This window comes from Hypomesus transpacificus, chromosome 11, assembly GCF_021917145.1.
Source record: "Hypomesus transpacificus isolate Combined female chromosome 11, fHypTra1, whole genome shotgun sequence".
In the NCBI taxonomy this organism is placed as follows: Eukaryota; Metazoa; Chordata; class Actinopteri; order Osmeriformes; family Osmeridae; genus Hypomesus; species Hypomesus transpacificus.
Genome location: NC_061070.1, coordinates 6,313,797 through 6,329,277, shown reverse-complemented (window position 1 = coordinate 6,329,277; position 15,481 = coordinate 6,313,797). Strand labels below are relative to the sequence as shown.

At 41.3% G+C, this 15,481-nt stretch overlaps 1 protein-coding gene across 2 annotated transcripts in view; it reads right to left on the bottom strand.

The window, feature by feature from the left end:
• myom2b (myomesin 2b) overlaps nt 1-15,481 on the bottom strand; it is a 63,830-nt gene that overhangs the window by 21,790 nt on the left and 26,559 nt on the right. For both annotated transcript variants that reach the window (XM_047029934.1, XM_047029933.1), the window contains exons 15-28: nt 15,111-15,285; nt 14,895-15,016; nt 13,964-14,151; nt 13,695-13,821; nt 13,434-13,612; nt 13,206-13,320; nt 12,644-12,806; nt 12,405-12,511; nt 8,596-8,640; nt 8,107-8,243; nt 7,847-7,991; nt 7,671-7,733; nt 6,720-6,787; nt 6,436-6,549 (exon numbers count right to left, since the gene is read on the bottom strand). In XM_047029934.1, the coding sequence (XP_046885890.1) occupies nt 6,436-6,549; nt 6,720-6,787; nt 7,671-7,733; nt 7,847-7,991; nt 8,107-8,243; nt 8,596-8,640; nt 12,405-12,511; nt 12,644-12,806; nt 13,206-13,320; nt 13,434-13,612; nt 13,695-13,821; nt 13,964-14,151; nt 14,895-15,016; nt 15,111-15,285 (1,748 nt within the window). The remainder of the gene's footprint in view (nt 1-6,435; nt 6,550-6,719; nt 6,788-7,670; nt 7,734-7,846; nt 7,992-8,106; nt 8,244-8,595; nt 8,641-12,404; nt 12,512-12,643; nt 12,807-13,205; nt 13,321-13,433; nt 13,613-13,694; nt 13,822-13,963; nt 14,152-14,894; nt 15,017-15,110; nt 15,286-15,481) is intronic.

Sequence of the window (15,481 nt, the reverse complement as noted above, 5' to 3'; positions counted from 1 at the left end):
TGGTACAGGTGACAGCATAACTGCTCTAATAGAGAATGGTAGGCAATCCTCCCATTCCATCTGTAGCCAAGCAAGGGTGATGGAGTGTCATCCAACCAGTGTGCAATAGAGCGTATTCCGGTGGACCAGTAGTAAAGAGTAAAATTAGGCAGTGCCAGCCCCCCGTTGGTTTTGTGTTTGCAGAGATGGTCGAACTTGAACTTGAGATCTGAACCATATTTTATTAACTTATTAAATTAACAGATCCATAACTTGTTAACAATTAACTAACATTAAGTAATTAAACAAATGCTTTAATTCTCAAATGTCTATTGGAAAAAAGATATATAGTGCAGGACACTTGCAAAAGACCTTCCAAGAACATCATGAACATGATAACATCAGTGGACCAGAAGTAGTAGTGTGTAGTATTGGAGCATGTCAAGCCTACATCCGTTTATAAGTGTACTTGTTATTACTCGGGGGGGGGGGCTGCCTCCGCCAATCTTTCAAATCGACTCGCCGCCAAGAGACCCGCCCTTCTCTGACTCTGATTGGCCATGAATCTGAAACAAACCGATCAAACCAACAATGGCAGTGAGTATTACCCAATCAGGGGCAGAATAGGACTTGCATTCTTCACAGAATGCGGGTGGGATGATTTGCATGGGATGCTGCATTGAAGACAACTCGGAAAATACGGGACAAACCCCGTCCTGTATTCTTTCAAAACGGGACGCGCTATTTTATTCTCAAATACGGGACGATTCCGTATTTTAAGGGACGGGTGGCAACCCTAGCTGTGACCAAACTAGCCATAGAATGGCTACTAGTTGAAAATTGCTGCTAGGCCAATGAGTGAAGGTGGGTGCTTGGTTAGCCCACCCTTTACAGAAACCCTTAAATGTGTGTGCGTCTCCCTAAGCTTGCGAGTGTGTCAGTGGCCAGTATGTGTCTGTGAGACTTTAGAGTGCGCACGCTGGGGAGCAGAGGGAGACAGCTCATTTGGAAGAAGCCCTAGCAATTAGCCAAGCATGCATATTTCAAATATTCAGAAAAAAATCAACTTTTCAGCTTACGTTCAACTTTTTCTCAGATTTGTGTACTAAACATTCTCAAGAGTCTGATTGAATCAGAGTATCACTTTTTGACCGGCAGATATATGTATAAATAATTATTTTAGCGTTAGCGATAATACCATTTTATAAAATAACCTTTATTTAACACGTTGTAGTGTCTTCTTCGTAATGTACCAAGTTTGGTGTTGATATCTCAAAGATTGCCTTTCTGTTTGGTGGCTTTGCTTCCGATTTTGTTTGGCTGTACCAGACAAACGGTTTTGAAAATCAAAAATCCCTTTAAGTTTTGAGTGAGGGTTGCTCTGACGATGATACATGCCAATTCTGGGGAAGATTGGACAAAAATTGAAGGAGGAGGAGTGAAAAAAAATATGATACAGAAAATACAGAAAAATCCAATATGGTGGCCGTTATAGGTTTCTTGATGCTTTTTTCCCTCATGAGCAATAAGGCATGTATACAACATTTCAGAATTTTGAGACAAATGGGATGCAAATGGCATCACTTTACATTTTGGGGCGTGGCCTGTAGCGCAGCCCTATTGTCTCACATGGCCCATGTTTGATATGGCAGTTACTAATGCTCTGCAGTTTCAACATGGCAAATTTTTACAGTACTGGTCTGGGGGCTGCCATTGACTCCCATTTCACAAGTAAAAGCCAACAATGACTAGTGGTGGGCCGTTATTGGTGTTAACATGAAATATTGCCCTTAATTTATTCTCAAAGTTGGGTTGGGAGCTGGGTCTATACCACGCAAGCTATGATGACTTTCACTTTGATATTTTAGCGCGGATGTATACCCAGCCGAATTGCACTGTAAGGGGCGAGAACGAGTCTTCGAACCTGTGCGTATGCCTTGTGTATGAAATTACCACATCAAACGTGACGTGCTAACATGGATGCAGCTATGAAGCCGCTGGGTTTGCTTCAGGGAAAATGTATTTTTAAGAGACTTCCCAATGGAAACCTCGACAAGACTAAGGTTGTTTGCACCTTGTGCGATGCAGTATGTTTTTATTTTACAAGTTATTCCAGTCTCAAATACCACCTAAACGCAAAGCATCCCTTAGCTAATACGGAAGATGCCGAGCCAAGCACTGATGTAGCGCAGGGTTAGGGTCGTCGTCAAACTACTATGTTTGAGGCAACCCCGTCAGCACAGCTCTATCAGCCAAGCTAACTAATATCCTCGCTCACCTGGCTTGAGAAACGCGTTCTCAAAGACTTACTTTTAGTCATTATTTGGGTAGCACACATATTTTGAATGCCTTCGGCGGAATTCAAATGAACCATTTTAATCTAGATTAATTCCAAGATTACAGTGAGATTAATCTAAAAGAAACCCTAAAAATAGCCTAAGAGGGCACCACACAGTTTTCTGAGAGGTAAGCTTAAAAAAAGGTACTTTAAAAATCGATCATTAAAGGGGTGATTGACTGGGTTTTTGGGGTATTTCACACTGTTCCTTAAGGTCTCCGAATAGGGTATGTAACATTGGTTGGGCTGGAAATGGCCCGGGTGCTGTTCTATACCCCTGATACATCCAGTGAAATTTTCCAGGGAAAGAATGCTAGGTTTTCTCCTTTCATGGTATGCTCATGAATATATAGATGAGCTGCACTCTGATTGGTTGGTTTACATTTAGTCATTTAGCAGACGCTCTTATCCAGAGCGACTTACAGTAAGTACAGGGACCCCCGAGGCAAGTAGGGTGAAGTGCCTTGCCCAAGGACACAACGTCATTTGGCACAGCGGGGAATCGATCCGGCAACCTTCTGATTACTAGCCCGACTCCCTCACCGCTCTGCCATCTGACTCCCCGTTTACAACGAATGAAGCTGTGGAGCAAAGACGCAGCACGTCCAACAGCATTAACTGAAACAACAAAGGTGGAGACTTGAAATAAAAACGAACAAATAAATCTATTGTGTCTACACAACACTGTTTTCAACAGATTGACTAGATATCATTTGAAATGATCGCCTTAGGTGGGTAAAGTTAGCACTACAGCTTAGCAAACAAACTATCTTGATTCAACTCAGCTTCAGTTAGCTCTAGCTATCTTGCTGAAACATAGATCTGGACAAACATGCATCTCAGGGGCGAATCTACGTTCCCACTTTTGGGGGGGCTAAACCCCTAGATAAAACCTATTATTTTTCCTGTGACCCAGCAAAACTAGGGCCTCCAGAAGAAATGTTTGAAAATATCCTTTTAAATAGTGTCCTCTAGTGGGTTTTAGGAAGAGAAATGAACACATTTAGATTTAAAATATCCATATATTTTTTTTATATAAAACATTTGGGGGGGCTAATGAACGTTTTGGGGGGGCTCAAGCCAGTAGGTGTGTTTGACTTCATGCAGCGCCGGCGTCGCCTTCAGCCCGGCTGACTTGAAGCAGCCAATGGCATTCTCAGCTTCATGGTAGCCGGCTGCAGCTGACTGTCGGCGCCGCCGGGGCTGTATGAAGTCGAAAACACCTATTGAGTAGATGGGCATGATGTTTGTCTACCGTAGTGTAGAAGATCCCTGTGTAGTTCGACCCTCGGCACATTTGCGCGAACCATTTCACCAAGGACGGTTTTGAAAACCTGGGACAATGTAAAGCAGGATTTGCTATGAAGCTGTTGCTGAAAAGAGGCGCTTTCCGACCTTATGTTCATCACAACCTTAAGCTGTAGTATGATTTTGTCGGTAACAGTTATTATGAAACATGCGCGCAGATGGCACTGGGGACAAGGGGGAGATGTCCCCCCCAGATTCCTTGTGACCATGATCCGTCCACACCACTCTCCCTACGTAAGGCGACAAGCATCAGTTCATAACTGCACAGCTGATTAGGCGATGTTAGCGTGTATTAGCGTTTGTAACGTTGGCCACACAAAAGTACTACAAGATTTAAAAATTTGTGTATTATGCTTATCTAAAGTATTTTTGGAGCCGGCGTTTGTGCTTTTAGGCTTGGCGTCTTCCTGGTTGTCATGGAGATGACGTTGGTAGCCCCGTTCGTTTGGCTGGTTAAAATGGAAATGTTTGGCTCGCTCCCTTTCATTAACCTATTGGTTGCGATCAACCATGACACATAAAAGGCTCAATGACATTGCTGTGTGCCATATTCACCAAATCAGACTTCACAAACTGGACAGACAGCCCAGCAATATCTTCAGGGAAATGAAAGGAGAGATGTTTTTGGGATCTATTGAGTCTGCTTCTAGAGAAGGGGTGTTCAATCCTGGTCCTCGAGAGCCCTTAAAGGCAAAAGAAAATGTGTGTGGAAACTGGACTGAGTGGAGACATTAACAGAACTCATGGGGCTCTTTAACTCTTGGTCGCACTACAAGCACAAAACGTAAATATACATCCCAAACTTCAAAACACAAATTTCACCAAACTATGTCATCTAAAAGGCTATGTAAAATATATTAAGCCTGCTGTGCCCTCTCATTTCGTATGCCCCAGTATTAGGTATTGTATTATGTATCCATAAAGGACATGCACGGCCAGGGCTCTCAAGTCTCACGCATTTGCCGTGACACTCACGCCATACATTACATGTATGGAAACCTCACGTCAAACTTTTGATCAAACTCGAGAGCTCTGCGCGGTGATGTTTGCTAATTGTTTTCTGGTCATTGTCATCTGCCTCTCACCGAAGCAATTTCCATACATGGCCATTCCACTTTTCTTCTTGACAACTTTTAGTGGAGCCCCTGCAGCATTAGCTGCTTGTCCAGTGTTGCCAATTTAACAATGTTGTCGGTAGATTTAGCGACTTTTTGCCTTCCCTAGTGACAAAAAATCACATCTAGCAACAAATCTAGCGATTTTACAGAGAGCTACTGGCAACTTCTGGTGAGATTTTTTGGTCAACACTTTGCTTGTCAGCATCTGACTGCAAGCCGATACTTCTGAAAAAATTCTGGTATCGTACTGTTTTTTTGGTTTGAGTACCGACTTTGTACCGGGGTACCAGTTTTTGTGACACTACTTCTCTAATGGAATCCTTGCAGAACCTCCTTGTTGATGGTCATTGGTCACCCCATGTTCTCTCAGTTTCCTGGAAAAGAAGTGGAACTGCTCTCTGGTCAATTGCAGGCGATTCTTCAATGGCGTCATAGTCTGCAGCGTATTTTCATCATTCTGCTGAGTGGGATTTAAAAGCCAGCAGAGCGGATAGATACTTTGTGGTCTGTACTGTTTTTTTACTATTGCTGGTGACAGGCTTTACAAGCCATTAGTATATCCTAGCTCTTTACCTTTGCTGCATAACTGGCTTTACAGGCTTGCTGTTAAATGTTTCTTGTGTTATATAATGTTGTTTGTGTCCGATGGTATTTTTGGTAAAATAGAATCATTTAGGCAGGCAAGTAGGCCTCTCGTTAGTCCAAAATTTTTCAGTAGCTTGCTTTTAAATGCCTAATGTGTTTTTTTATATATATACTCTAAAATCACATATTTGCCTACCATTCCTTGTAAAATTTTGTTTAAATGTTTTCTCTTTTTTTGGTTTTATGTGTAAAATACGCGATATAAATGAAGAAATCCTGGCCACAGGTTTAGATTGACTAGTATAATATATTTACATGGATTACTTACCTTTGCATTTTGTTGCATCCATTTCCTCCTCTAGCAGGTGCATAATGGAATCAAAAAAGGATTTCCACAATATGATGGTGCCAAAAACGTTTGCGGACGCCATTTTTTATATCTCTCCGACAACAAAAGCACCTGAACATGACGTCCTCGTATTCTCGATTTAACAAATGTGGTAAAATGGATCTTCTGACTAGCATGTGAAGGCATCATTTTTTCAGTAATAGACGACATGTGACAGGCAGATGGCTCATACAATCAGCTGCCCTTTTCCAAACGATTTCAGAGCCATACTCTGCGCTCTCTATATTTCCCAGTTTTTTTGTCCTTTACTACTCAGATGCAAGATTATCACATTGGAAGTTCTGCGCAACAAACTTGTGATGACAATAAATGAAACTGTGCTCTTCCCAACAGAGAGCTTGGTTTTAGATTATTTGTATAATAGCATTAGAGGTGAAAAGGACTGCTGTGTGTATCTGTGTGTTTCTGTGTATTTGGTGTGTTTGTGTGTGCATGTAGATCTGCAGCAATGTAGGATACGGTGTGGAATAGTGTTCTAATCTGTTCCCTCAGGGTCTCTTCTTATGGTCTGGAGTGCTCTCACATAAACATGTTACCTTGGTCACTGGTAACCATGACTGAATATCTCTACAGCCCTCTGGATAGCTAACAACCCTACTTTCACTGCTCTGCTCTGGAAGAGAAGTAAATTCAGAGTTTTTCCGGCACGGTGTAATTAGGGAGTGTTACGTGGGTTAGGGGCAATGAGGAGGGGTTACCTGGGCAAGGGGAAGCTTGCAGGCCCCAGAGGATAGGTCTGTTTTTTCATTAGGGACGATCTCAGTGTCTTCCTTAAACCAGTGGAATTCAGACTCCTTTGTCAGATTAGCCACCTGCAGGACCACACACAGACATCCATATATGGTCCCGACTTTATAACACATTACATTGTCACAGTTTCACAGCAACAGTATCATAATAGTACACAACTACATAGTCATGTATTACTTGCATAGTCAGTCATAGCTATAGCCTTACTTTACCAGTAGCCTTCTGCACTCACCTTACAGACCAGAGACACAGAGCAGTCGTCCCCCACATTGATAGACAGAAATTCACTGAAGTGGGGGCCTGAGGGAGTGGGTGGGGAGATTTAATTCATTTACAGTACATTTAGATAATAACCTATTTGTGCCAATTATTACTTTTGTCTACTTTATACAAAAGTAGTTGCATGAAATAACGTAGTGCGTAAATGGGTTTAGTTTGGGGGTACTCAATAGGCAGTCCGGATCCAGACGCAATACAATTTGGACCGAAGCCAAAATCAACATTCTAATTTAGTCATGATCCAAGTGAGTTTTCATTGGTGCGTGATTTCACGCCTATATTGTTTTCCTATTAGATGTAGTTTCTATCTTCTGTGTCCAATCCAAAGATCCAATCAGGAGCTGTAATAGTATTCACCTTGACAACTCACTCACTCAACATTGGGAGCAACCTCTGACACAGGTTGTGTGTCATTTGCAACAACGCAGGCAAAATATTCTTATTTATAAAACAACGCAGGCTAATCGATATGCTAACGGTAGCCTACCTGTTTCTTCCTTTCTAAAATCATGGCATGACAAATATCGGCAAAAAGCGAAAAGTTGATTCAGAAAATCGCTAATTTCAGACAGAATGGACTGACAAGTATGCATTTGTATTGCCGGTAGGGAGCACAAAACCGATGTGTTTAACCTGTAATGAGACGCTTGCCCTTGTCAAAAGTGGTAGAGCTAATGTGAAACGTCACTATGACACAAAGCATAGACACTTTGAACAAAATTACCCCCAGAACTCTGAGGTAAGGCCAGAAAAATAAACCATCACTGTTCCGGAGCCTGGACTGAATGGAAATTTGTTGAGTGGACCTTTCGAGTTTCTAATTGAGTACCCCTTGTTTAGTTCATCTTCAGATAAGGTAGCCTGATGTTGTATGTGTTTATGACAGGATATACGTTTTTCTCACCCTCCTTAACCCTGATGTACTCTCTTCTCTGGTAGTCAGCCTCGGCCAAGGCCGCCTTGAAAGCTGCAGCACAAACAAATCACATTGAAGTCCTGGATTGAGCACAGAGACCACTGCAACAGATTAAACATAATGCACATACTCTCTCACTCTCACACAAATACATACATACACACCATCTCCTATAAGGACCAGGGAGGACTGAGCCTTGCCCCTCCCATCCTGGATCTGCACTGTGAAGGTGCCCTCACTATCCTCAGTGAAGTGATCCAGGATAAACTCAATCACTCCCGTGGCAACATCATGACCCATCTTGTTGGGCTGCAGGGACAGACACAAACACAGAAGATCATGTCAAACCCAGTACAAAACCCAATCAGAAAGCATAAAAATAAGAAGACATTACACTGAAAATGAGGTAGAAATGTTATATTACATCAGCTCCTGAAAGCTCCTTGTTGTTGGCAAAGAAATTGTAAGAAACTCCGGAGGAGATATTCTCTGCCTGCAGCCAGAAACGCATACGACCTCTCTCTAGGATCTTATAGGCCAGCTCAGTTTTCAAGGGGATGACTAAAGAGTGAGCGAGAGGAAAGAAGAGATAAGGATGTAAAGAGATGTAAGGTCTTTTTTTAAATACATTTTTCTCATGAATGAAATGCCATTAGCTCAAAAGAAGACACTCCTGACATGAAAGGCAAAGCAAGCACTAACAAAGATTGATCTGTTAAACTATCCATCTTATTTATTTATACATTTTGTCATTCCAAACCAAAAGCAGTAATCTAGGCTCCAGCAGGCTGATATGGTGAAACATACCAGTACACAATTCAAAGTGACAAAGAGGATAGGGAACTCTGAGAGTGTTATGACTGGTGAAGTTGATGGAGGTGATGATTAAATTCCAGATCAAAGGTCAACCTACTGGGGTGGCGAATGTCGAAACTCTGGGCCAGCATCTTCTCCAGTGCTGCAACACACAGTGAACAACAGCTAAACAATGGATGTAAACAATGCAGGTAACAACTGAATAACATTTCAATATTCTATTATAACCCTAGGTCGAGAAACATTGGCAAGTGAGAAAACAACTGTAAACGTTTCTATATACTTTTCTTTTAGGTCATATGTTGATAAGTAAGGGTCAAGATTTGATTCTACAGATAATAATTGGGTATAAAAGCAATTTTGAAGCATTGTTCTCTAGATTCTTGAAATCCAGAGGGCTTCTACTCAGTTCTGGCTTCTCCTACTCCTTCTCCTTGCTCACCTCTAGGGCTGAGACAAACTATTATTTTGTTAATCAACTAATCTAACGATTATTAGAACGATGAAGCGACTAATTGTTGAGAGACATTAACCCATGTCATTCACCATTTAATTAACAAGTAATGGACTGACTGATGCAGAATTCTGCCTAACATGTCCTTTTGTATATCATATGAATATGAAACAAAACAAGGGTGAGTGATAAGATGTTTTATTTTTGGATAAACTAACATTTTTCATTTCCAACATTTCTCTCATACCTTAGTGTTACTATAATCAAAACTGTCCCGACTTCTATGCTAGATCACTTGAATCTATGCAAACCAAACTCACTGCAATAATGTTTTTTTCTTCTTATTATTAGTATACACTAATAAAAAGATTGATAACTATTTTGTTGCATGCACATTGTGTTCCCATTAAAGGCATGTTCCACCCTGCATGTATGCATAGAAAAGATCTGCTAGTTCAACTTCGTTTGCACTTTATCGTAAGAACCGTGTTATTTTTTCTTCTATTGGATTGCATATGGAAGGGTATTGTTACAGTCTAGCGCTACAGTCCCGCACTGGTCAAAACGTGTTATTGCAGACCCTTAAATAAACTTTTACCAAAATAATTGATTAATCACTGTAAACAAATATTCTTATTTACTTGTTTTTAGGGTTGGCCTGTTGGTGTCTTCACCGAGTCTTTGCTTAAGATGCACTTAGCGATCTATGATTGCTCAGGTACGATTGCGTATTAGGGCCAGGTAGGTAAAAAAAAAAACGGAACCGGAGGAGGGGGGGTAACTTTCCGAGATTAAAGTCTTACATTTGTGAGAAAAAAGCTAGTAATTTTGCGAGAAAAAAACTGCTGAGCTCTTCTAAGCTGACCCACACCTTGATCATTGACTAATTTGAGGATCTGTTGTATTGTGTCCTGTTGAACCACGAATCCCATTTGAATTGCCTGTAGATGTAACCAGCGATATCCTTCCATAAAGTTCCTGATGCACAAAAGCTATCATCTCATCCAAATAAGCATGATGTTTCCTTCTGAATAGTCCCAAATCACGGCAATGTCTTTTCAAAGTCAGAATGCTTATTACAATGTGGTGATTCTGGGCTAAAATCAGAGTATTTCCTTATTGCTGAATCCTATTAAAAAGTATAATTCTGTAATTTTTTTGCCAAATTTGTGACTTTATAAACTATGCGAATCTCCGACTTTTTTTCTTGCAAATGTACATCTTCAATCTCAGAATATATATATATATAGAATCCATCGTACGATTTATCTTAGTTTTACGGGCTGTTATCCAAAGCCATCGTAAAATAATGATAATTAAATCATGCATTATCAGGGCATGACAGCCTTCTTGTCGAGTCTGTGCTGTTACATGATCATCAAATCAACAGATGAACGATTTCCTAACCCCTTACTTACACCAGGTGCATCTGAGGTGCTCCAACAAGTTTATCTTTCGTCCTCCACGCGGCGTCAATTTACACCAGAGGCCTGTTCCATGAAGCGAGTTTGCCAAATAAGCCAGCACCTGACATAAGTTAGTCGGACTAATTTCTAGTTCATTCGGGTCCATAAAGCCAGCTCAACATGGTTCGAACTCAGTTACTATGGCAACTTATGCTTCGAAACTAGCGTGGTCCGGCTTGTTGTTGCTTAACCAGACGTTCCTGTAACACTGACCCAATGGGGAAACGATGATTTACCACGGACATTTTCTCAATCTCCCTCAGTTCAATATGTAGGCTACATTTATAGAAAATCAACTTAAATACATAGGCTACAACATTTAAACAATGATGAACAATGATTTCAGAATGATACAAACCTTCATAGCCAACGTTATCTCAATCTAAATTATCCCAGTATAATTATCATAGCTACATAATTGTTAACAGTAGCCAATTGCAAAACAAACCTAAATCCATACATCTATCCTTAATTTTCCCGACTCAAAAACCATGTTAAAAAGTTTTGCTACTGGATAATGTATTAATTAATAGTAGGCTTTTCATAAAACAACGTCACAAAAGTCAATTTAATTAAATGTGTTTAGAGGGTGTCTGTTTTTTTAATCAATGAAGTAAAGATCTATAAAAACAGACCTCGACCTACGTCGTTCATGTCAATCATTGCGTGTCATTTTATTTTGATGAAGTGGTGGATGAGGGAACTGCTTAAAAGGAACGTTCTTTTTCTGGAAGAAGTCACGTGGCCGTGTGCATTGCTTTTTGCCATGGTGGATCGATATAATCCATGTTCCACCTGTCGGGCTGCTTAAGAATAGGGTGCACGCGCAATTAGCTTGACTACTTAAATCTGACTTGAATTAGTAGGATTGCGTGAGCTGAAATTGGCCTTTATGGAACCGCTTTAGCTCTGGTTGACTTGTTAAGCTAATTCAAGTCAGGTTTGGGACTTTAAGTCAAGCTTTTTTGAGCGGCCTTTATGGAACAGGCCTCAGCCATCTGTGACGTGGGTTCCAATTAGGTTTTGTTCTGTCCTCCACAGACTTTAAGAAAAGGAGCGCTGCAAGGCAGCTGTATTGTAGTGGTGTCGTTGGTGAATGATTATTTCTTTTTTTTATGAATCGGGAGTAACGAGTAGTCTCAGAGAGTGATTTGTTCATTTTCTTGTGACCGCGCATCGGGACTGATTGATGCCTGAGAAATAATTTGTTCACTTTTCAACTGTGTCTTTGGGTAAAGGATTTGTTCCCCTCTCCACTGTGTCTTCAGGTAAAAGATTTGTTCACCTCTCGACTGTATCTTCGGGTACGACTCTTTGGTTCCTTTTTCATGTGACAGTTGCTTAGGCTCAGTAGAGGAAACAGAAAGAATTTGTTTACATCTCAAGTCGACTGTGTCTTTGGGCTTTCGTTAAATATTTACTTGACTGTTTGGTTTAGCATAGAAGACGTGAATGATTTCTTCACAGGTGATAATTACAGGTTTTGTTATTTCACTCTAGTTACAGTTCAGTGCAATGTAATTTTTTGCCGTGATAATTAAATGCTAGTGTTGTATTGAATGACCATTTCAAATCATACAAACTGTCTTGATGTAGCTTACTGTATTTAATACAATAAATGTCTTTAGATGCATTAAGCTTTCTTCCTTCATAAAATGATAAATGTTTGCAATAGTGGACATATTCAGACCAGGGAATTGTCAATCAAATGTTGACGCCTTTTTGTCCGGTTAATTGTGGCAACAAAAAAAAGATCTCCCAGAAGAGAAATATGCCTGATTGCTTCAATGAGGAAGATAGCACTAGTAGGACCTTACAATTCAGATAGCGAGGGGGTCAGAGTGTATTTATGCCCCGAAAACTTGAAGTAAAAGTGTCTGGCTTATTTGTGGCTTGCAAAGAACGTTATAAGAAAGATTTTTCTAATGATCTATCATTATAGTAGACATATGGCATTGACAGGAAAGGATCATTGCCTAATGCTACCTTCAGCTGAGATGCTGTAGCTGCCAGAAACACCGTCTGTGTTGGTCACTGACACGGAAAAGGTTCCCACATCCTCCTTATCTGGGTTTTTGAAGATCAACTTTGAGCTGTAAAACACAGAAAAATACAACTGAGCTGTAGAGATAATGGCAAGCAAAAGTCACATTTCTAAAAGAGTGCTTTTGTACTTGAGTCAAGTGTTGTTTTGTGTGCTGTCCTCAGGTCTGTGCTAGGCTTACATGCTGCCCACTGTCTTGACCATGATGCCTTTGGAGAAGTCAGTGATTTCCTTGTAGGATTTCTTCCAGACAAAGGTGGAGCCCTCTGACATCTGACAGCTCTCAAATGACAGTACTATGTCACCCGAATCAGAGTCCACAGAGCAGGACACCTCCTTAACACCTGTAGGGAAAATGGAGTAATCATGAATTGTGTGTCTTTAGTAAATTGTTCATATGCCTGTACAGGATAACTTTCCTCAACTCCACTCTTCTTCCCAATTTGTGAGCCTTATTTTAAGAGAGTTCCACAATGCCCCCAAAAGGTGGTCTACTGCCCTGCACTCCACCACTCTAAATCCAGCAGGTCATCAATTACTCATCAGATTCCTTCCTTCCACAATCTCCTTCAACCTTCTCTTCACGCTTATTATCAAAATGGGAAAACCACAACCCTGACCCAGATTCCCAGCACAATGCTGCTCTGAATTCAAGACTCAACGTCTACTGTGCTTCGTCAAGGGCAGATAACCAATGGAAGGTTTGAGCTAAGTGCAGATAGCCAATCCCCGTATTGTGATACCTGGCAGTGCCTTGGCAGTCACTGGGTCAGAAGCCAGAGACGCCACCCCAACACCATCACTGTTAGCAGCACGCACACGGAACACGTAGGTATCTCCCACCTCCATGCCCACCACCTAGCAAAGAGAGAAGCAGTCACATGGTGTTACAATATTGATTTGAGAGAGGGCTATGTTGCAAAAACTACTTTTTAAATCTTATTTTGTGTGTAATAGTGTATCAGTCTTACCTTCAGGAAGCGATGATTGACAGCTGTTTCGTTAGCGGTTGTCCATGAATCAGAACCCTTGATGGCGTAATCAATTAAGTAACCTGTGATCTCTCCAGCCCCAGTATAAACAGGGGTCTTCCACTCCACCACCAGTGAATCATCACGTATCTCACAGAAGGTCAGGTCGTAGGCAGGGCCTGAGACACACATGCTGTGTATCATAACATCTTCTTTGCCTTGACATGCATGTCCTTATCAGGTGTAAGGTGTGGGTCATACCTGGCTCGGCAATGGTCCAAGCCTCACAGCTGAAGACCATGCTTGTGGCGGAGGAAGCTCCCAGACCAGCCAGACTTGCTCCGTAAATCTGGAACTGGTACTTACTGCCAGCTGACAGGTTCTCCACCTGCACTCAAAAAGGAACACCAGCCAGACCCAGACTTAGAACCACAAAACACTGATACAAATGACTGGTCCCCAATAGAGACCTAGGGTCTGTAAGGATAATGTCAGGAATATGTTATGGTAGTACTAGGATGGGGATGTACCTTATGGAGTCTCTGTTTAATTGGAGGAATGTTGACCTCCTTCCACACACTTGTGCCAATCTTGCGTTTGTCAATGTAATACTCTGCTACCTTGGCTCCGCCTGAGTGGGAGGGCCGCTTCCAGTTCAGCACCATGGACTGGCCATCACAGTTTAGCAAAGCAATGTCATAGGGAGCAGATGGAGTTGCTGTAACAGTAAGGGGAGCAGTCTTAAGGCATGTTATACATTGTTTTGTTACCTTTGAATTTTGTGATTTCATAGCATTTATAATACATGATTGTTGTTTCCTCTATGTAGTTACTCACTACATTTAAACATTTTACATTTGTAGGGTTTAAGATTATATAATGGTGTATGCTGTGCCTAAGATTAGATCATGTCATGCTGACTTTCTCTGAGGTGCTCCAGCAGGCATTACACTGGTTTACACACTTATCTTGCTAGGACTGGCACAGGAATAAGGGACAGGAGCATTGCAGAGTACTGGTAATGAATTGTATCAAAGTGTTGTTGTACTGCCAGGCCAAATCCAGCACATAATTTAAGTCTATTACTCTAAGAATCAATAACTCTCCAAAGTGGTAATTGTTTTTTTACTAAATACATTGTATTTAACATGAATTGTATTTAGGTTACAATTACAGAATCGTGTCATACTTGTAAAATGAGGAAAAACACCAGTTTTCCTCATTGATTATCTAAAATCCCCAAACTGCATGACAGAAAACAGACAGATGCTTTAGAGATCATGCCACACAGTAGACTGGTCACATTCTGTTTCTGCTGTTTCTGAATCTGCTGGCAAATCAATGGTGCACTTGATTTGCTACATAACTAACGACATGCATATCCATTCTGTTGAGCGGAGAGTGAGGGTGAGAAAATAAGAGAGAGTGAGAGAGAGGCAGAGTGTGTGTTTGTGTACTCACTGAGGGCAGCTTTAACAGACAGAGGAGAGGACTCTTGTGACTCATCACTCAAACCTAGCTCATTGATGGCCTGGACACGAAACACATAGGTCTCCCCTGTAGTCAGACCCTGTACCACAAACCTTCACACACATAAAACAAACTATTATTCAGAACAATTCCATGTGCTATTGAGCAGCACAAAGGGTTATTCAGACGTCTGAGTCTTGTACATACTTGGTGCTTTTGTGAGGTTTGTGATTGGCCGACCGCCAATCCTTGGAGCCTTTCACACAGGTGTCAATGTAGTAGCCAATCAGGTTGTTGGGTTCCTTTGGTGGAGCCCATTGAATAAGAACGGAGGTGTTTGTTTCTCTGGTGGCGATCACCTGGCCTGGAGCGGAGGGCACACCTGTACAGTTTACAACATACAGTAAAATAATTAGAGCCGCAAAGCAAGATCAAGAACACTTCTGGGTACTTTGGGCGTTCATAGGTTTATCATTCCACGTTTTTCTCAGTTTTTGTGTTCTTGCAAACTCGTTCAACGTCATCTTTCATTGCCTAAATGCGGTTCCAATCCAAAAACACAAGTCATCAAGAACGCA